General features: G+C 35.0%; 2 protein-coding genes across 2 annotated transcripts in view; one reads left to right on the forward strand and one right to left on the reverse strand.

Moving 5' to 3' along the window:
• Window positions 1–14,179, reverse strand: part of LOC132552585 (host cell factor 1-like) — a 36,517-nt gene extending 22,338 nt beyond the window's left edge. The window contains exons 1-9 of the mRNA XM_060216771.1: window positions 14,020–14,179; window positions 9,994–10,215; window positions 9,070–9,157; window positions 8,177–8,385; window positions 7,176–7,367; window positions 5,359–5,504; window positions 4,074–4,107; window positions 3,606–3,833; window positions 1,545–1,622 (exon numbers count right to left, since the gene is read on the reverse strand). Of these exons, the coding sequence (XP_060072754.1) occupies window positions 1,545–1,622; window positions 3,606–3,833; window positions 4,074–4,107; window positions 5,359–5,504; window positions 7,176–7,367; window positions 8,177–8,385; window positions 9,070–9,157; window positions 9,994–10,215; window positions 14,020–14,179 (1,357 nt within the window). The remainder of the gene's footprint in view (window positions 1–1,544; window positions 1,623–3,605; window positions 3,834–4,073; window positions 4,108–5,358; window positions 5,505–7,175; window positions 7,368–8,176; window positions 8,386–9,069; window positions 9,158–9,993; window positions 10,216–14,019) is intronic.
• A 319-nt stretch (window positions 14,180–14,498) lies between these two features.
• On the forward strand, window positions 14,499–21,941 carry LOC132552594 (transmembrane protein 187-like). The gene is made up of 2 exons (XM_060216781.1): window positions 14,499–14,667; window positions 19,963–21,941. Exon 2 carries the CDS (start codon window positions 20,016–20,018, stop codon window positions 20,826–20,828), a length of 813 nt encoding a protein of 270 aa, XP_060072764.1. The 5' UTR covers window positions 14,499–14,667; window positions 19,963–20,015; the 3' UTR covers window positions 20,829–21,941.
• Window positions 21,942–23,203: the final 1,262 nt, after the last annotated feature.

Raw genomic sequence — 23,203 nt, forward strand, 5'->3', positions numbered from 1 at the left:
ATTTAAGGCCAGTGGCAAGTTGGGATGAAGGCCTATCAAATATGTTCAAATAAAGTACCCTGACACTTTTAGGGTCAAAGGGGTCAATGTCGAAGAATTGCCTGATTGTGTTTCAGTACATCTGTATTTTGATATATCAAATGAAGAGGTAATATTATCCTTGTAATCCTAATGGTTTCAGGCCATGAAGTTAAACAATGTTGTGAAAAGCATATCCTGTTGCCAGCCTATCAAATCTTATAAGTTCTAACGAGAAAACATAAAAGCCTTCAGGTAATAGGTTAAATGTAGGTGAAAAAAAACATTTAATTGTTAGCCAACAAATTAATCAAGAGGCCAAAGGGGCCTGCATCGCTCATCTGGTTATTTTAGTGATTCAGCCATTTAATAGCCTTGATTGCTCACCTGTTTATTTAATAGATTCAGCCATTTAATAGAAAAATTCAAATAAGACAAAAAATCATTTCTGATATAATTTCCCATTTGGATACCAGTCTTGTAGTCAAACAGAAGTCAGATTTTACTATCTATAAGAACTACTTCAAACCAAATTTGGACTATATCCTTTTATGAAAGAAGGATTTGAAAGAACTTACATTTCCAACATTGTGCCAAACCCTTCCCACTCCACGGGCTGAGGCCTCATGTTTATACAAGATTAAATCTCCTTCACACAAGAATGCTTCAGTCCATTTTGGGCAATATCTATTCATTTCTACAGGAGAAGTAGAATTTTAAAGAACTTGCAAAATTTTCCTGTTTGGGCCCAACCCTAGATGCTCACAACCAATATTTAAACAAACATAGTTTCTCTTCCCCCAAGGATGCTTCTGACCTAATTTGGTCAAAATCTGCTCAGTTGTTCATGACTAATAGCATGACTGATGATGCTGCACTATGGCATAAGCTCAGCAATCTTTTTGGTCTGGTGAGCTAAAAATGATTTCTATTTTCATAATTGTAATAGCATTTTGTGTAATAGGTAACATCCTTGTATAAATTATTAAGACAATGTATGGACAAACAGTAAATTAGCTTGCAACTTGCTGTTCACTTCTATGTAGGTCCACTATCAAGTTCATATATTCATGTCTTTTGCATGTTCAATATCTAGTTATACATGAAAAATGTCCACTGAATCTATATTGGGTTCAGGATCGATCTTTGTTTACATTTTTTACATTTTAGTTTCAATTACAAAGGCAGCAATACATGGATTTGTCATAATTTTTTTGCCTTTCAAGGAAAGTTACATCTTGTAGCCTTAACTCGTTTGCAGTAATCAATTAAAATCTAATTCAAACATCCAGTTAGTTGATTATCTATCAAATGATTGTAAAATCTAGTACCAGCAGTTTCAAACAGGAAACACAAAGGCAAAAGATTTCCCAGCAAACATAAAAATGTGGCTAGAATAAATAAACTACCAAATGAAGATTAAAAATAATTATGCTCTGCCAAGATTAAACATCAGACGGTTTCACATCCTTACACCCAACTAAAAATGCATTTCAGACATGCAGATGAGGAGTAGTAGGGTGTACCTCGGATAGTCTGCGGGGAGTTGATTGCCACAGAACCTAGGGCTGAAGCTCCAGCCACAGAACGGATTTGAGTTATCCCTAGTACAGAAAAGCACAGAAAACATGAAGACATCATTCATTGTATTGGAGTAAAGAGGATGGCTGTCTGTTTGTCCTTCAATGTATATAGGAGTATAGAGAAAGGCGTCTTTCATTCCTTCAATGTATATAGGAGTATAGAGAAAGGCGTCTTTCATTCCTTCAATGTATATAGGAGTATAGAGAAAGGCGTCTTTCATTCCTTCAATGTATATAGGAGTATAGAGAAAGGCGTCTTTTATTCCTTCAATGTATATAGGAGTATAGAGAAAGGCGTCTTTAATTCCTTCAATGTATATAGGAGTATAGAGGAAGGCTGTCTTTTATTCCTTCAATGTATATAGGAGTAAAGAGAAAAGCTGTCTTTCATTCCTTCAATGTATATAGGAGTATAGAGAAAGGCGTCTTTCATTCCTTCAATGTATATAGGAGTATAGAGAAAGGCGTCTTTCATTCCTTCAATGTATATAGGAGTAAGGAGTCTTTTATTCCTTCAATGTATAAAGGAGTATAGAGAAAGGCGTCTTTTATTCCTTCAATGTATATAGGAGTATAGAGAAAGGCTGTCTTTTATTCCTTCAATGTATAAAGGAGTATAGAGAAAGGCTGTCTTTTATTCCTTCAATGTATAAAGGAGTATAGAGAAAGGCGTCTTTTATTCCTTCAATGTATATAGGAGTATAGAGAAAGGCTGTCTTCTAATTTTAGGAGTTATATCATTTGAGAATGTACCATAGCACATGAAAGGAAATACTTGTTGATCTGCAAATATTTTACCTCGTATCCTAACAAGTTGGGGCAATTAACACCTATCTTACCTTGTGTGGGTGATTTACACCTATCTTACCATGTGTGAGCAATTTACACCTATCTTACCATGTGTGAGCGATTTACACCTATCTTACCTTGTGTGAGTGATTTACACCTATCTTACCTTGTGTGGGTGATTTACACCTATTTTACCTTGTGTGGGTGATTTACACCTATCTTACCTTGTGTGGGTGATTTACACCTAACTTACCTTGTGTGGGTGATTTACACCTATCTTACCTTGTTGGGGCGATTTACACCTATCTTACTATGTGTGGGTGATTTACACCTAACTTACCTTGTGTGAGTGATTTACACCTATCTTACCATGTGGGTGATTTACACCTAACTTACCTTGTGTGAGTGATTTACACCCATCTTACCATGTGTGAGTGATTTTTCGCCTATCTTACCATGTGTGGGTGATTTACACCCATCTTACCATGTGTGAGTGATTTTTCGCCTATCTTACCATGTGTGGGTGATTTACACCTAACTTAACTTGTGTGAGTGATTTACACCTATCTTACTATGTGTGGGTGATTTACACCTATCTTACCTTGTGTGAGTGATTTACACCCATCTTACCATGTGCGAGTGATTTTTCGCCTATCTTACTATGTGTGGGTGATTTACACCTAACTTACCTTGTGTGAGTGATTTACACCTATCTTACTATGTGAGTGATTTTTCGCCTATCTTACCATGTGTGGGTGATTTACACCTATCTTACCTTGTGTGAGTGATTTACACCTATTTTACTATGTGTGAGTGATTTTTCGCCTATCTTACCACGTGTGGGTGATTTACACCTAACTTACCTTGTGTGGGAGATTTACACCTATTTTACCTTGTGTGAGTGATTTTTCGCCTATCTTACCATGTGTGGGTGATTTACACCTATTTTACCATGTGTGAGCGATTTTTCACCTATCTTACCATGTGTGGGAGATTTACACCTATCTTACCATGTGTCAGTGATTTTTCACCTATCTTACCATATGTGAGTGATTTACACCTATCTTACCTTGTGTGAGTGATTTACACCTATCTTACCATGTGTGAGTGATTTTTCACCTATCTTAACATGTGTGAGTAATTTACACCTATCTTACCATATGTGAGTGATTTACACCTATCTTACCTTGTGTGAGTAATTTACACCTAACTTACCATGTGTTGGTGTCCTTATGATGTTGGGAGTGGTGGGTGAGGCAATGGCCTTGACCAAGGGGTTGGTCTGTGGAACAGCGGTAGGAGTCATTGCTTGGGCAGGTGGCAGGTCATATTTCTGAAGCTGTAATAAATATGCATCGGCTGTCGGCACACCACCCCAACACACTTCCAGTGTATTAGTACTCGCTCGCACCAACTGTACTCGTGAGGGTGCCGGTGGTTTCTCTGCAGAGATAGTACAATGTCAATTAATTTCATTACATGGCAACAATGTAAAATGCAACTAAACTTTTTATTGTCAACTCCATATTCTTGCAATATCTGATTGTCAACTGCACACTGGTTATATTGAATTTTGACCATGATTTGAATAATAATCTATATCTCTTATTTGCTCAACCTTGTAAAGATTTTAGCAATATTTTACAAAAAAAACCCAAAAATATGTGTTAGGAACATATGTACCTGTTTCGAGAAACCATAGATCCTTGAAACACACCTAAAACAGAAACAGACACCATAACAAAAATTAGTGATGTACACACCCCAAAAAATATATATATAAACAAAACAATTGTATGTATGTCAAACAACAAACACATCTAACAATACACATACACCGAGCAATACACATATATCAAGTGGAAACCACTTAATGTCATGATTGTTAATGTCATTTTCAAGTTAATATCTTGTTTTCTTGAAACATTGATTTTTTCCCTATATATTCAACATCTGATGATGTCACTTGTTTTCATGTGGTCAACGTTTAACATCATTTCATTTTGGTGACTATCACAACAACAACAAAAAAAACCCCCACAAAACCACAGGTAAATCACAAGTAAGGACAAGAGCTATAGATTCATGCATCCTGGGTCTTGCGTCACACTGGGACACCTTACGTAAACATTGTCACTGTCATATAGGCCAACTTCTCACACCTCGCTACTCCTGAACAATAGATTGACTTGCTTAATTATTAAGGTCCAGCTAGGTCAAGGATGTCTTGTGCATTTGTTTTTTCACTGGCTAGCACTATCATAGCTTTAAAATTGGTTTTAAATTAAAACCCTTGGTTATTTGGAACTTGTCACAATAATTCGCTATGTGCAAGTTTTCTGATATACTGCAGAAACTTCCTGAAATTGAGTCTTTGGTATGAATACGTGGATCAAATTTTAATCAAAATGGATTAAATTTCAAAAGATCTGATGAGAATCAAATGTATATTATCACACATGCCCCAAGCTTCATGAGGGCCACATATACTTTGCTGAAAATCATCTTTCCCAAACAATTACATATCATATAGAACAAATATTGAAATTCCATTTGGTCATATCAGATTATCAATGTTTTCATCTTTCTTTCAATCCTTTTGGGCCCATCCTTCCCATCCAAAGGGAGATGATGTTTACATAATAAGTCTAGGTATGAAGCATAGCCCTCGAAGTGTTTTCCCCCCCTTATTTACCTGTAATATACTTGTGTTTATTGTGATCGTTGCTGAAATGAAGTTATATTAATCCTTGCCTCGATTAAAATAAGTGAAATTATCAGATGTTATATTACATAGAATTACAGGGGAAAAGTTGGTATTTCAAACATGACATTAGCAGGAAAGTGACATTTACCAACATGACACGAAGTAGTTTCAAAATGAAGTAACTGTGTTACAGTACTTATTTGATGTTAATGTTGGATACTTTGATAATTGTCAGGATTTGAAAAATCTAGATTTCCTCACTTGGTTGTTCCAAGCCTTCCTGTAGCCATCCCGTCCACTCCAAATGTAGAGACGGGAGTGGATAGACACAGAACAATGGCCTGCCCGGGCACGTGGTAAGGCATCTTCAAAAACTTCCATGGCAAGGGGTTCCCACATCATTGAGTCTGTAGGAAGAGACAAAAATGATTGAAAATCGATAATATAAATATAAATAAATTATATAACAGATGTTGTATAAAAAATTGAACATTCATTTTCTAGTTTCAGAAGGAACTTTTTGGTTGACAACAGCTTTTTTAAATTCCGTTGCCAAATGTTTGCCAAAAATTTTGTATTCTTTCTCTATATAACAGACTGATAGTTACCACGTCAATTATATGGTCAGACATTTTGAAGTTGTTTCTGTTCTGTCGTTAGCTACACAATCACTGCATACCTTTGTTTGAAACAGAAGTCACCTCACAGAGCCATTTTTTTTTATTTGCATAAGAACATGAGGTCTATAGGGCCTGTATCTATCACAGTGGTAATTGAAATTGTATCATTGAAACTAACAGAAAAGTATTTAATTCAAAATTCTTGTATCTATTTACTATCAAAGGCTCTGACCCAAGGGTGGGTAGATGCAATCGATCTACTGCTTGTACAAATTTGATTCTCCTTTTCAATACAATGCTTCAAATCAATTTTGATGAAAATTTAGTTATTTGAAAGGAAGAAGGATTTTTTCGCCTAATGGGCCCCTTTTCACCCAAGCATACTTCAGACCACAAAGAAGAAATAGAATCTTAAAAGAATTTTGCTCTATCTCCCCTTTTAGGCCCTGTTCTTCCCAATTCAGAGAGCCAAAATCTTCCATTTAAATGAAACTGATTCTTTTACACAAAGGATGCTTTAGACTATACATTGGCCAAATCCTATGGGCCCCCTTATGGGCTGCCCCTCCTGTCCAACAATCGTTCATGGGTAGTGGCAATCTAAAGGAAAAGTTGACAGATGACTGACAGACAGTTGCTGGATGCCCCTTTATCCCTATAGCTCACTTAGTCCTTTTGGCCATTTGGACAATATCTTCAATTCCTGAAGATAGATTTGAAGAAATTCATAAATTTTCCCCATTGGGCCCTACTCCTTAGGTCCCTGAAGGCCAAGACACTTCACTTATAAAAACTTATTTCCTCTTTCCTCATGGAATAAATACTTTGGACCAAAATACGATAAAAATCTGCTCAACTGTTCATAACTAGTAGCAATTTATAAGGAAATATTAATGAATTTACTATATTTCCATTGCAAGGCCCCATCTCCTCCTGTCCAGAAGGTGTTCAGACCCACCATTTACATGAAACTGATTTCCCTTCACCCAAGCATGCTTCAGACCAAATTTGGACAATGTCCTACAATTTTTGATGAAGATAGATTTTTTAAAGAAAATTGATAGATCTTCCCTAATGGACCTAGCCTCTCCTGCCACAGGGGACTGATATGCATCATTTATACAAAACTGATTTCCCTTTATCCAAGCATGCTTCAGACCAAACTTGGAAAATATTCTGCAAGTCATGAAGAATAAGGGTCAAATGAGGTCAGTGAGTTACCCAGATTGAGAAAAGCCAGTGTATTACATAGATTTAGCAAAGCAAGTATTTTACCTTCACTGAGTGAGGCTACTGTGTTGCCTAGATTGAGTAGAGTCAGTGTAATACATAAATTGACTGAAGATAGTGTGTTACCTTAATCGAATGAAGACATTTTTTACGAACGATGGAGGCTAGTGAGTTACCTGAATTGAGTGACACCAGTAATGGACGTAGATTGAGTAAAGAGTTAGTTACCTAGATTGAGAGAAGCCAGTGTGTTTGTACATTTCCACTCCTTTTCATGTGTAGCGACCTTGACATCGTCCATCACCAAGGGTACCCAACCACCAAACACAAACATTCTGTTTCCAATGACTGTTGAGGAATGTAAACTTCTGGGCAGAGGTGCAATCCCTTGTACGACTGGCTTGGTCCATGTGTACGTATCTGGAAAATGTTAATTGTAAGTGCAAAGGTCAAATAACTAAATAAATTCTTCTAAGTCTCTTTATCACCTTATGGGGAGATAAGATGTCCTTACTATTTCTTTACAGTTAAGCTTGGATTAATTTGTTGTCCAAGAGGTAATAGTCATACAAATCTGATTAATTCCAATTTTTAAAAATTCCTAGAAAAGTATCAGAAACTCAGAAATGGTAGGTTTTGTTCAATAAAAACAGTTGCACAATCAAAATGGCTACTGTGGTTGACATGTTGAAGTTCTGATCAGATTGAAAAATAACAACATATCATCCGTTTCTTTTCCTCAATAAATCAAACTTCAAATATTTTCCTCAATGGTGTGAATAAAACTGAACAAGTAGTTCAGACTGCTTGTTCAAGAAGCTTTCAGTTGCATTTTTGACCAAAGCCAAAAAACAAGATTTGGTCAGTATCATCTTGGGATCACCTCATGCACGATGATATCATTGCTATTCCCTAATAATGTTTTCAGCCAAATTTGGTTAAAATCTCCTCAGGCATTAAGGAGGAGTAGCGTTTTGGAATAAAATATTATCTAACTTCCCCTTTTAAAGTCTTGTGCACCACCAGTAAGTCTCAATTGGTCAATCAACTTTCTGAATTCAAGAAAGTAATCGTCACCCACAATGATGTTTCAAATCATATTTGAGTGAAATCAAATAAAGATGAATAGCATTTTGAAGCTAAATATTGACTAACTTCCCCTTTTGGAGCCCACCTTAAACACTTTTACAGTAGATGACTATCAACAGTCAAATTTGAATTTTCCATACCAATATCAAGTTGCCAAAGGTCTCCTAGACGACAGCCACTCATGCCACCATAGATGATCAGGCGAGGTCGCTTGCCATCCTTTTCTGCGTACCCCACACAGGTATGGGATTCTCTTGGAGGTGGGGGCTGACCGATTGTTACAGGTAGATCCCATGACAGAGCGTAGGAATTGGGCTTCAGCTCCAGCACATACAAATCATTTAGGTATCTGTAACAATAACAAATAAAATTAGAATTGTAAGCCAATGGTTAACTAATATCCCCGACTTCCCATCACCTGCAATATACACTTACATAGTAATGACACTAGGATTTAATAGATTTGAAAATTTAGTATCAATTTTGTGTCCTCGTGGAAAACTCTTCAAAAATAATGAGAAACTAAATGTCAACTTTTGCACATCTATACATGGTGGCTAACATTCCTTTGTAGTTTCATTGAAATTAGGAGCTGTATGTGTCAAGTGTTGTGGTATGGGACACCCAGCATCAGCGAGACAAGTGTAAGGGATTAAAATCATACGGGTGTTAAGCCAGTGTGAGCTGGTGTTTCTAAAAAGAAGGATTTTAAAGAGTGTGCTTCATTTCACCAATTCTACCCACCCCGTTCTGCCCAAGTGGGCAGAGAACCACCCTTTATACAAAAAAGATTCATCTTCACCCAAGGATGCTTCATCCCCAAATAACATCTAAGAATACCTACAGAAGAAGGATATTGAAGAAGGCTTCTGAATGTTGTCAAAATCTGCTTTGTCATTGATGATTAATAGTGATTTGTTCAAAAAAAGAAAAGTTATGAAAAGTTAACAGATGACAAATGACAGACGCTGCAGTATGGCATAAGGTCACTGATTGTTACAACCATGTGAATTACTGACTAACATATTCTCACCTTGGAATATTATTCTTTGGATCTTCACTGTCATTGGCCAAGCCTCCAAACAGGTAACCACTGTTTCCAAGTAATGTGAAACAATGTCCTTCAAAAAAAGTTTTCAGTTAGTTATTTTTACAGACAATACTGGTGATTTTTTTCAGATAATATTGATAAAGTGCTACGTACTCTAATGCATATCAATTAATTTTCAACAAATTTTTCTTTTCCCATCCCTAATTTGTCTTGTTAGCATATATTTTAAACAATTTTGTTAATTGGATGATGTCAAGTGTACATGTCAACTTGATAGTTCAAACTCTAATTCCTTTTCACAAGTACAATTTTGTATAATTCAAACAGGTCAAACTCTCTGAGGAAGGCGAGTCAAAAAGCGATCTTTGTTATACCTTAATGTCATCTACTTTAAAGAACCTGCATACCATATGGTATGCTCCTGGGACAAAGTTCTGCTATGTATATTGACTGGACGTGGTTCTTTAGGGTTTCACCTACTTTGGGACCTACCCGTCTATTTTTACAACATTGATCTCATTTTCATTTGGGCAAAATCTGATCATTCCTACAGGAGGAATATCATTTAAAAATTGAATTTATTTGTCTCCCTCCCTTAGATTTCTTGGGGCCGATACCCACCATTCATATAAAATTTGTTCTTGTTTTCCAAGGATGTTTCAGACCAAATTTGATTAAAATCTCCTCGGGTATTCATGACTAATAGAGATTTATATGAAAAGTTGACAAATACCGGACACTGCAGTATTCCTATAAGCTCACTTATCTCTGTAAGCTATTAAATAAAACAAAACATCAATCTTATCCTCCACATTAAATCTACATGTAAAATGCTTTTTCATCTCAAACCAATGTGAAATCAATCTGGCATCATAATTTCTTTTCAGAATTCAATCATATATTTACCTAGTCTTGGACAGGGAGGAGCACCATTTTTTGGAGGTTTTGGTTTCAGTCTTTTCCATTCCCATCGACTGGCCTGAAGCTCATAAAGTTCATTTGAATACTTTCCATATTCCACCATTCCACCAAACACCAGAATTCTGGTACCATCACAAATGAAGCCATAGGCAGCACACCCAGGTGGAATATCACCCCGTACAGCAGGCACAAACCATTGGTTAGTGGCTACAAATTTTAAAATATGAAGAGATTGCTTTTTTTTGTGCAAAAACATAGTTACTGTTTATAATTGATTTGCATATGTAAAAGAAAACAAATAAAAGTAAACATAATCTGAAAAAAAAACCTGAACATTTGGTCCTGATTGAAAATCTATAATTAGATCTAAAATGATTTTTAGATTCTGGTATATGAATATTCTTTTTATGTACAGTACACATCAAGTGCTGTGGTACTTAAAATCAGACAGTCTGTCGATATGGAGTGTCATCTGTATGTAGGTGATTAATTATAGCCTATGTGCTCAACCTAGGTGCTTCAACTGGCCAACACCCAACAATAGCAAGACAAGTGTGGAATAAAATTATACCATAGTTGCCAATGTTCTCAGCTGAACATTGCAGTGATGCAGACATTAAGTGCTGGTTACATACAGGGTAATACATGTTTACAGGATACTGTTACTATCAGCAACCAGTTACACTTTAGATGTTTAGTTTTCAGAAGCTGTAGTTAATTAAAAATCAATGTTTGCCATCTAATTAATCATTAAATATGAAAGAATGGTGTTTGACATGCGTTTTTTTTTTTACTTAATTAGAAATGCAATAGGTTGCTGCTAATTTGGTCTGTGACGTAACTGAAACTACTGTGTTTGTAACCACAAAGGGTAACAAAAGCTCCAGAGAAAAGTATATATGACTGAAACACAAGCATTGCCATACCAAACTTTAGGTGTGAACTATGATAAATTTGTGGGTATAGTGTGCAGGTACGTTTTTGGGGTCAGATTAAAAAAACCCATATATTGATCACCAGTTACCACGGTGCAACAGTTGATGGCTTTGATCCATCGATAATTAGGAAACCACAATGAATGTGACCCTGACACATTTAATTACCTTGTGTGAACAAATTCATGCAGGTGCCTAACTTAACATGGAAGGCAAGGATAATTGGATAATCAACGGTTGTTAACAGGTAACACGTTGATTTATAACACTCGGCTTGGACAGAATTAAAATTCAATCTACTTAGATGTAAGTTATCATGTAATGTTACAGACTGAACGTTTTAAACAGTGGATATTCCAAGCTTACTGCTACCAGTACCATCAATATCGGTATATCTATTTGATAATATGTATTTACTTTAATTGATGATGAGGACATTTGGTCAATTCAAGGGGGAAATATTAATTATGACAACATTTGCAGTTTCTGACAATGAACATCATGACATCTCATTAGAACCTGCCAACAAATAACAGATTCAGTGTCAATCACTGCATGATGTGATAAATTCCAGAATACTGAATTTGATGCAACTCTGAACTTTTTCTCCTCTTGATCTAGTTGGACCTTAAAGTTAAGCAGGTCCAGTGTAAGCTAACCTAATATATCAAACTCTACCCAAATATTTTACCATTCTCATTATTTCACTTTGGTACAGTAGTTGTACATGTAGGGATGTCTAGTAGGAATAAGCCTTTCTAAAGTGTGAACACCATGCATAAGACTGTTGCTGTTAGCTGTAAATAAAGAATTAAACTGAAGCTACTGCATGGAGCCTTATCCCACAGGTAAGTGGGCAGTGGGCAGTGAGAAACCCCCTGTGACATACTACTGGCTGGTGTAAGCTTCAGCGCCACAACGAAAAAAATGTGATATAACCTAAAACATAGAATATAAACCACACCCGAGAGTAAGCCGCAGGGCTGCTTTTTACCAATTTTAGCAATTTTTTGTATTCACATATAAGACACACTGGGATACAAGCCACACCATTTCTTACGATATAGTAACTGTTATGTTGACCAAGTTCCTTGATATAATAGACAATGGGAAAGGCAATTTATCAAGACTGTCAGTGAAACATTTAATGTAAGTTTGCTAATAAATTATACACAGATAATCCTTGATTTCATTGCCATGTTTTCAACTTAAAATAATTATTGAACCCATTTGTCTTGGAATCCTTCAAAACTGTCTACGGACAAATACTGGGCCTGATGTTATGTACCTTTCACTCAAGAATACCTCCATCAATGTTTGTACCATTATTAGCAACAGCCCTTGAATGCTGACAAAATTCTTGTAGCCCCATATTATTTCTTTAAAGTTACACAAAGTCATCCATATCATAAATAATCATTGCTGTTGTTCTAGATTTGACCCCATGACCTACCAATCCCAGGATGCAACAGGCTATTGTAAACTTCTGCTAGGACTTCCGAAGTAACTATGAAAGTTCAGAAGATTTTATTGAGTTCATATTAAAAGAGTGTTATTTTTATTTCAATCTGAAAATCACCTAGTATAGTGTTGCAAATGATAGTTCTAGACTATCTATTCCACTTTTTTTTTATTCTTCCTCGGTGCGAGGTCACACAGGTTAAACACATAACCGTGTGGAATCGAAAAAACATAGTAGAATATAAGATAGCAAGTTGTGATGACATCAAATATTGTTGCATACACATTACATTTAGCATGGTTTGAGATGTGCTGTCAATTTATTTACAATTAACAGTACTGCCTACTGAATGTATTAGATTAAGTACCCATTATTTCATCAAACTTTTTCACACAGGAAAGATATAATGTAAATTGAAATTAAATTACATGTTAAATTTTTACTTTAGTCAGTAACACTTATGATCACAAGTAATTGAAAAAGTCTTCAATCACTAATTACTGTCAATTACGTGTAATGGATTACAATACATTATGATTATATGATTACAATAACCACATGCCTGATACTGTTAAGCTTGCAATACTTGACATAGAAAGAACATATTTTGTAAAGGAGTTGTTCAGTATGGAGATTCTACAGAAATGGCATTAAGTAGTGAACTTTTAAAAGAAAATTCCTCCTTAAAAATCAATAATACAAGAACACCTTGTTTAACATTTTCTTCGCAAATTTGAACTTCATTTAAAGTCTTTTATGGGACATTGTTTTAACACAAAATTTAATGGTTACAAAAATGTGGAATTTATTCAAAACATTTCTATTTTGACATGGTTGACATTTTGCTGCCGCTAGGCATCACAACCAAAAATGACCGTAAGTGTTTTATGGACTAAGAGATCAAAATGTTACTAGCATGAAATAATACATGATCTTGAAACGGGAGCACGGTTAACGTTCTTAGCCAAGTGCTATGCCAGGTGGCGCTTTCATTTGGATAACGTTTATATACTTCTTTTTTATATTTCAAAATATTTCAGAACGATTGCCTATCATGGGACTAACTTTTTTATTCTTTAAAACTGAAACTTGACGCGATCCAAGTAAATTAACATTTCAAAAAGTAAAATGTCTGATAATCTCGTTTGTCTTCTAAAATTATGGTCGAGATTTGGCGAGAACCGGTCGCCATCTTTCGCTTCTTTTGGCTGTCTGATTCGGCGAACATGTAAACAAAAAGTTGATTAAAACATCTCTTTCAAAACCATTGCATTTGATTTCAAGTGTAGATACAATTTACGTGTTATTACTTTGAAATGAGTTCCGTATCTCAAGTGTTACATTGGCGCTTAATTACAGCGGTTGTGTCAGTAGGGCGCCGCCATATTGGATCTTTCGGAACTAGCAAAACAAACACAATAATTCGCTAAGAAAAGGGTATAGCATTGTTATTATATGAAGGATTGCCCTCCAAAACATTTTGTTTTAAATTTTGTAATTTTTCGACAATGCTACAATTAATTTGATTGTCAAAACAAGAAAATAAAGGTGGCGCCAATGTTTGACATTTCGTTCAGTAATGGCGGCCATCCTAGAGAACAACAACAAACCCACCTGTATTATAAACGTGGAGCTCGTCAACGATTCCTTCATTTCCTCCGCCAAAAACTACCATTAATTCCTTGATTGCCACCGCTCGATGTCCGTGCCGAGGTCTTGGACATGGCCCAGAAACGTTTGTTAGGCGCTTCCATTTCAAGATGGGTGCCGCCATATTTGTTTTACCCACAATGCTGTACTATGCGCATACTATCCGCGCACGAACCTTGTGGTCGTCAAAACATAATTTACATATCACATGACCACTTTTTCCTGTCTAGTATTATTATAAATTTAATTTCAGACATCATTTGTTGTTCTACGCTATACAATGTTTTGGAGATAAATGACATTTCTATTTAATTGTTCTGATCTTGAATTTATTATTGGTTAGTGTATCATTCGTAAAGTCTTGGATTTTTAGGTTCAATGCACGGTGAAGACAAAATATTCCGAAAGAAAAGAGGCCGAGAAATGGGCAAAAGCAGACACTCATGCAGTACAACTCCTTGTTCGTCAGGTTGTTTAAGCTGGTGATTTATTCCTCAGAGGAGAATGTGCTGACTAACAGGAAATAATTAAAGGGGCAGAATCCTTCGAAAATTTGACAGTACTTGTCCGTACTGTCGTTATTATTAGTACGCATCCAACGAACACTTGTTTGTGAGTATCCTGTACAAATATTGGACCTTACTATCAACACTGTTTAATACATTCACTCTCTATATATAATATTTGCAAACACAAGAGTTAAGCATAAAGCGCTTGCAGACTGAGCAAAATGCATTCACGGCGATATATTTACGGTCGGCGTAATAATGTCGGATAATAAAACGGCCGACTAGTGACCTCTTATAGAAGTATATAACTCGAGATCAGTTCGAGATCTATTTTAACAAAATTTAAATAGATGACAATTTTCATTTTAGAGAATATACCATTCAAACTGAACTAATATGCATTATGTAGGAAATCAGATTCCTAGAACCAATCTATCATACATTTTTATTATATTAGGTAATTTTGCATAGAAATTCATGCAACTATTATTGTTATCACTACTTCTTTAGATGTACTTGAGAGACATTTCTCAATCTTCTCATGTACGCTTCCCTCCGTCTCTAGTTCTGTTTATTCAGTTTTGAATGTAATCACTCAGTGAAACAAAATGGACCACAGGCATCTTATATTTTTACAGATAAAGTTTGATATTTGTCTAGAAGTACAAGAGAAATTTCAGTTGTGCCCATTTCAGATTGGTCAGTATCCTTGTTTGTGACTATTGAGGTTTGTTACTATTGCTCAGAAAGTTAGTTTGATCTTTGATTTCATTGTAGGACTCCATTATTAAGGGGGAAAGTAGAGAAAAGATCAGTCTTGCGTAGAATTAATAAAGATCATTCAGTGATGAGCACCAATACAATATCCCTCTGGGATCTCTTGCTAACATTTTAAAGTTTGAAGTAAAAGTGATTGAATATATATTTGAAAACACAACTAAACAGGCTGTTATTTTCTTATGATGAAAAAATGAATAATGATGGAATGTCCATGTCTCTGCCCTGATGAAAACATGACTGGAGTAAATTATGCTCCTTTTGTCTGGAGCAGCTAAACAAGATTATATTCTCAACATATAGCATTGTGTGTATCCATAATGTTTCACAGTATAATTGTGTTGAATCATCAATGTTGGTGATTATAATGTATAGATTTAGCATATATTTACACTCACTTTCTTGTGTATTCTGCAGTTTCATTATTTTGACAAAGTGGCACATACGTCCCATAAAATTACATGTCATTATTGCTTTTATCTAGAGTGTCAATTACTTTATATACTTGTTTAATTGATGATATTATGATGGATGCTCACAATAGTCTATGTGATTAATCATAAGGCACAATAGGGAGTTATTCCCCTTAGGTCCCTTGATTTAAAAAGGAAAAAAAAATCAAATATACATTTAGGTAGCCTACTGGTAGTCTAATACTGTAATAATTACCTGGTAAACCTAATAGTTGCATAAGACACAAAATGAGGATATTTAATACATAGTTTGCTTACAGTCGCCTTGGGGTACAGTTATTATATAAAAACATCATTTGAACAGGAATGACATTTTGATGAAGAAAAAAATCATGGTGCGAAAATAGTGGACATCTATGTTTAGGTGTGCACCTTTTCTAAAGTCTTAGATTCAAGTTTTTATTGTTTGGTGTTTTTTGACTGATGAACCTTACTCCTTGGTATCTTAAAAGTTGCATGTCTCAATTTTTTGACATATATCACCTTGGTAGTTCCTAGAATAGATTTTTACCTCTTGATGAGGTTGTTGCAGAGGGCGTTCAGTTAATGGTGAATTTGATCATTTGTGATGTGAATTCAGCCACTAAACACATATTCATTAGTAGTGTTTATGAAGGCTGTGTACATTAAATAAGCATGTCCTGCACCATCAAACGACTAAGAGGTACAGTTTGTTATTAGACCATAACCGTTAAAGCTTCAAAGTACCTAAACAATGTCCAGTAATGTGATTCAGGTGATGAATCATATCATGACTTAGCTGACACTGACAAAAATAATAGGCATACAGTATTTCGATTAGTGGTAAGTCGAAATTTAAGGTATTTTGACTTCTTTTAGTTTACTGCACATCATTTTGCAAAATTTTTTCTTGTACTCACTTCAGCAATGTGAACCTCTTTTCACTTTTTTCCCCCTACACATTAAGTGTTTGTTAAATACAATAGTCATCTCTGTTAAGTCTGAGATGTCCTGGACTACCTAAGTACACACCTACTCTTTGCCAGGAACATGCCGGATGGAGGGGATTAGTGGTCATTGGGACAGAAAATAGTTAACTGAACTGTGAATTCACCTGCATAAGGCAGCAATACAGCTTGTATTACACGTGTAACATAAAGGAATGAATTCTTGGCTGACATTTTAATAAGATATATCAAAATAACAAGAGGTTTTTTGTCAGTAAAAAATCACTAAACACACTATTGTTTATGGCAAGTTTTATTCTTACTCCAAAATGCAAAATTTTGTGTTATTTTTATATGTTTTTACATAGTGTATAACTGTTTTGCTTTATTTCTGTAATTTTTTCATGCTGGGATGTTTCATTTGTGTTTTATTATACATGTTAACTTGTAAATTAGCTCTACAGACCTGATAATGTTTTTGCTGTACATATACCTTTGTCAAAAAATAAATCTTGTATCATACTCTCAGTGCTTACTACTGCTTAATTCTGCATAGCAAATATAGAACAAAAGTCATGATAAATAAAAAAGAAAAACACAGAGCATGACATTATGTTTAGGGCAAGTGTACAAATAACATAGTAACACATGAACATGTTCTTTACGACATCATCATCTTTCACATATATGACAATAAACATGCAAATATATGTATCATATAATCATCAAGAGGTTAAGTAACTTTTTGATAAACATGATCATAAAATTTGGTGTTTGATAATTATTATCCTCGAACAAGGAGATGTAAATCAATAGTGTAGTCTAGTATTAATGGTAAAATAAATGCATTTGTTGTAGTACATAGATGTTTTCAAAGATATAGCTTAGAATACCTTATAAATGAAACCATTGAGCAGAGATTGACTTATACTTATTATACGTCCCTGCAGTAAGTATTTTTTTTAGGCTAAACATAACATTGAGGTTCAGGTGAGTGATACACAAGCCCTAAGGACCTCTTGTCTTGGACCAATATTTCGAACTACTTCGTCAATTTCAATTGTACCTTAAGAACAAGAGGCCCAAGGGCCTAATGGTTACCTTAATTACATTGCTTCTTGTAAATGTCATAAAAATGATTTTGTTTAAAAAAATAAGATAACTACATTGTACACCTGATGTAAACTGTGTAAAACATTAACTTACTAAGACTTCTAACCAAGTTTGAATTTAAACAAATTAAAGTCAAGAAGTGAATTTTCCTATATAAAATCTTCCATCCATGAACAGTAGAACATCTTTGAAATTTTAGTTTAATTGACCTATTTTGGCCTCTCCTCCCCTTTCAGCCCCGGGGAGTTGGCCAAGGTCTCTATGTGCATCTCATCAAACTGTCAGCTTATACTAATAATTCTATCCAAGACTGAATTATTTCTGAAAGAATAAACAGATCATGCTCAAAAATCTGAGTTTCCCATATAATCTATAGTAAAATTTACCCCTTCCTCAAGGGAGAATGCAAGACCCTGGGGTCATGAATTTGCTATTTTGTTAAGCCTCTGAAGGCCTTTCTATCCATGAAGAGAATTTGATTCTACCATACCTGGGTATTGAGAAGATTTTTGAAGTTTAAATCAATTCGACCCTTTTTTTTTGGCTGCCTGGGGGTTAGGGACTAATGATTTACAGTATTGGTGTGCCTTTAGCCATGGAAAGTTTTTGTAAAATTTCATTGAAATCGGTCTGGAAGAAGTGGAAAATGTTAAAAGTTTACAATGCACAATGCCATACAAAATGAGATCGCAATAGTCACCCTTAGACTTTGTTTCAAATGACCTTAAATATTTGTTAAGGGAAAGAAGTGAATGATATGTTGTTATTTTTCTACCTTGTAAATAGTTAAAGTTTACATGTTACCCACAGTAGCCATTTTGTAACATGATTGTCCAGCTATTTTTAGCTCATCTTGCCTGAATGGTCCATCCATCCATCTGTTTGTCAACTAGTCATAAAACACTTACAGGTTAAGGGGAATTAATTTTGTCTAAATGATAGGTCTTGGCCCCCATTGGAATGGGATGTGCACAACCCAATTGGGGAAATAGAACAAATTATTTAAAATCCTACTTCTCCTGAAGGAGTGATTGTACTTTGCCCAAATTTTGTCTGAAGCATGAGTGGGTAAAGGGGAATCAATTTCGCATCAGGGATTGACATTAACACTTGTCTGGTACCAGACAAAATTGCTGTTGGACAAGTCAAAACATTGAAGCATTTGTCCAGGAGGACAAGTAAGGAATATTTCTCTGTATTGTTTATTTGTATTCTGAAATCAACAATTACTTACTCAAAGTAAAATAAGTGAAAACTCAGTTTATATTACAGGGAACAAAAATGACGCTCTACAACAAAAGTAGCTTAATTTGTAACTGCATACAAATGTTACCTTAACTTCCAAGGACCTTTGAAAATATGCAATCATACTCACTGATGTGTTTGAAATAAAAACATGTATGAAATGAATTTATAAGGCACTGCATCAACACTGATGAGACAAAATGTCTAAAATGGATAGTACTGTTTAAATTTGGCTTTGTTAGCAACTGGTCAAACTAGCAGCAAAAGTATGGAAGAATAAAATCTATCTAAATAGAGCAGAAAAAAAGTATGAGAGAAAAGCAGTCTAGGAACTTACAGGGATCTGGGATAGTGGATTTTTTAAGGGTTGTCTTATGAAGATGAAACGGACATATGACCAGAAGTGAACATAGAGCTTATCCGATCTGACAAGGTTTTATAATGTCTACATATACCACAATACATCACACTTACTAAACCACCATAGCTAGTACTTCACACCTTACTTCTGGTCATTCCTAAAATCCTTTCTCTAGGTGACTGATACAGGCCCTACAAGCCTCTTGTTCATGAACAAAATCTCCTGAGTTTGCCTTTTGTCTGTGATCTGTCCATGACTCGATTGTCAGATGACTGTTAAGGGTCACGGCTCTCTTATAATGTTTGGTAAGGAAATGGGGCATGACAAGGAAATGGCTGGTATAGATGAGATGAGAGAATGGCAAAATTCAAGATTATATATGTATATATATATATATATGTACTTTGCATTTAGGTAACTGGGACTGAAAACTAAAACAACTGATGTATGGACTCTTTTCATCCTTGGTATTAGTTTTCCTCAAACCAGAGTTGAAATGTTTTCTCTATTTACTCTTTCAGATCCCCTGCAGCTAATTTAATAAGACACTAGGAGAAGAATAGAAGACAAAATTATGGCACCAATATTCATTCGAGCTTTAATGACGGTGACCATTTCCACAGCTGTGATCTGTTTTCTTGTTTTTGATGGTGGATTTGATCGAGTACACACAGAGACAGGACTGAAACACTATGCTGAAAGAGCCAGCCCTATTTTGAAAACAGTGCTTCCAAAATGGCTGAAAATGCCATTGAATACTCTTGTCAACTTTGGCTATATCGTAGTAGGATCTTACTGGTTAGCAGTAATATTTTACCGTAATGGACAGGAAAATATCAGAGAAGTTGATGCCTACACATTCTATGTATTCAATATCATGGCTTGCTTTTATGGTCCAATTCAGATGATGCGAATTGTGATGGATAAACATCGTTTGGCGATTTTGGATCAGTGGGTCACACTTCCATTTTTTATGTGGGTGTATATATGGGGTAAATGCATTTCCAACAACTGGAGTAACCTGAGAGCTTTCATTGCCACAGCCATATCAATGTCCAGCTACACTCTAGCTCTATATTATGATACTGGGTTTGAAATTGCACTTGGACTGCACATTGTACTAGCAATCGTTGGAGCTTTCTTTTCATATCAAAAATACCCAGTAATCGAGGCAAAAAAATCATTTATATATGCTATGCTTTGTTGTACAAGTTTTGTTGTCTTAAAGTTATTAGATCTACACCTCCCAAATATTCATCCTTTCTTTCTGAGAGTTTCTGGGCATTTTTTATCCAAAATAGGGGATGTTTTACAAATACATTACACGAACAAATTTTTTATGGCTTTAACTTGTGAAAAAACAGCAAAACAGAAAAAACTGAATTGAACAAATAATGCATTTGATATAGAATTATGTCACAAGTAACACAGTATATCGTCTACACCAGTCTCTCTGTTTATAATTTTTGAAATTTTTTGTCATGTTTTGATTTTACTTTTTAAGCTCATCTGATTCCACTTCAATACATTTGTATATATTGATTATATCCATGAAAATCCAAGAAGATCTGAACATTTTCATGTTTAAATAAAAATATTTACCAAACATGCCTTCAGTTTCCAGATACAGTCAACAATGACTGCATAATACATTTCAATGGAGAAAGATTTGATAACCATTTCTTACGATTGTACACATGCAAAATTATCACAAGAATGTATAGAGTATAATCAATTTACATGAGTGATATAACATCATATAAGACAAGAAGTCCATAGGGCCTGTATCGTTCACCTGGACCTTAAAGTCCAGCAATGGTATACATGCCTATAGGTTGAGTATTTCAAATATTTCCAAATTACAGCTCAGTCACTTAACCTCTTTGGTAGGGCAAGACCAAGGAGCAAATTTTTATATCATGATTGTTTTTCCCTTTGATGCCCAGTAAGTGTTTGATTAATCTAATTACTGATTTATACAAAGAGATATATAAAGAGGTTGATTCATAATTAATTATAAAAAGGGAATCCTTATTCGTCAGTCAAAAGTCTTTTTACGTCATATATGATAACACATGCACACAAAACAAATGTGGCCTGTAAGCAAAAATGGCTTAACATCTGAATTGGTTACTACAATGTTGGCGATTAATGTCACTTATTTTATAATTCTGAGTAACATTTGCTACACCCATAACAAAACTTACTGTGTCACTACTGTTGCTGTCAATTCTGCCCATCATTATGTGTTTGTGTTTTCAAAGTGAACTGTCTTGTTTTCAAAATTATTTTGTCACATCAGTGCTATTTTGATTTTTTTTTTACCGAGCAAAAGAAGTGGTCAAGCTGGGAATTGGCATCAACTGTGATTATCGGGATAGCATAGAAACAAAAAGGAAATATATAAACTATGTACAATCAATATCAAAATAAATGTGTTTACTATGATGTCCATTTAATCTTACCATGAGGATTTATCATAAAAGCTAACTCTACACTACTCAGTGTTGTTTCATATTAAAGTTTTTATAAACTTTTCAAATGATTTATCATCATATAATTTACAAAAGTGGAAAGGATTTCAAATGTCTATTTGATAAATCATGTACAAAGCTTGATCTTGGAGACATGATGGTACCAAGGACTTGGATATTAATAGGAGTCTTTGGTGGCAGACCTAAAGTACTGAAAATTGAACTAAAATACAAACTTCCAGTTTTAAAATTATGTCGGAAATCAGTCACTATTTCAATTATTTATGGTCATCTATGCAACATTGATATAATTGAAAATGTTTAAACATCTTTTTAGTTACATCGTGAAACAGACCTAATGAAAAAATAACAGGGATAAGAAAGTTTGAAAGTATGGACAAAGGGAGATAAATCGATATGGTTCCTCGTTCCCAAAGGATGAGAAAAGACTATCTTTATTGATAGCTCTATGGGAGTACAAACTGTAGTAAAGCCCATAAGAAAAAAGACCAAATAGAATCAGACATTATTACAAAAATGCAGAGAGGAAGGTTGGCAAAGCTAGAACTTTCAAGGAGAAACAGGCAGCGAGACTTCCCCAAACAGACTTGTGGCAAATTATCTCTGCATTTAGAGAAACCAGTAGGAACAGGTGATCTGCAACCCAGATAATGTCCTACCTCTGATGCATAGAGATCACAAGTAAGAATCGCTGTTCTGAGACCTGAGACTTCCAAGCAAGGGATCAAAACGCATGAGGTGGGTTGGCCTCAGATGAGTGTGTCTGAAGTATTGCAGTAATACAATCACTTCTGTATTATTTTCAAAAATCTTCAAATTACATCCAACAAATTTGTTTTGATTTTTGTCAATAAAAGAAAAAAGATCTTGGGTACTTTGGTGATCACCGTAATATGACCATTATAGCTTCTATGTTAATTTGATCTTGCTCTCAATTTCTTCCAGTGTTGTGTTATGTTAACAAATGAATGGCATTATCAAACAAAAGAGCCTTGCATTTGCTCCATCCAGCACTTTGACAAATAGTTATGACATTCAGATACCAAATCCAAAATGGCCATATATCAGTCATTTCACACAGTTAAAATGCAATACCTTAAATTTCCACATATAATGCACACTTTTTTAAGCTAAAACTGTTGGGTCAAAAAGAGGATGCGCACTATACGCAGTAACATGCCATTCCTGGGGTTATCATTCCTGAGTTCTGCGTCCGCCACATTGGATTACCTCCCTTCGCATAGTTATATGTAAGAGTTGTCGGTCA

The sequence above is a fragment of the Ylistrum balloti genome, unplaced genomic scaffold (assembly GCF_031769215.1).
Source record: "Ylistrum balloti isolate Yb309-2 unplaced genomic scaffold, AGI_CSIRO_Ybal_v1 Utg370260, whole genome shotgun sequence".
In the NCBI taxonomy this organism is placed as follows: Eukaryota; Metazoa; Mollusca; class Bivalvia; order Pectinida; family Pectinidae; genus Ylistrum; species Ylistrum balloti.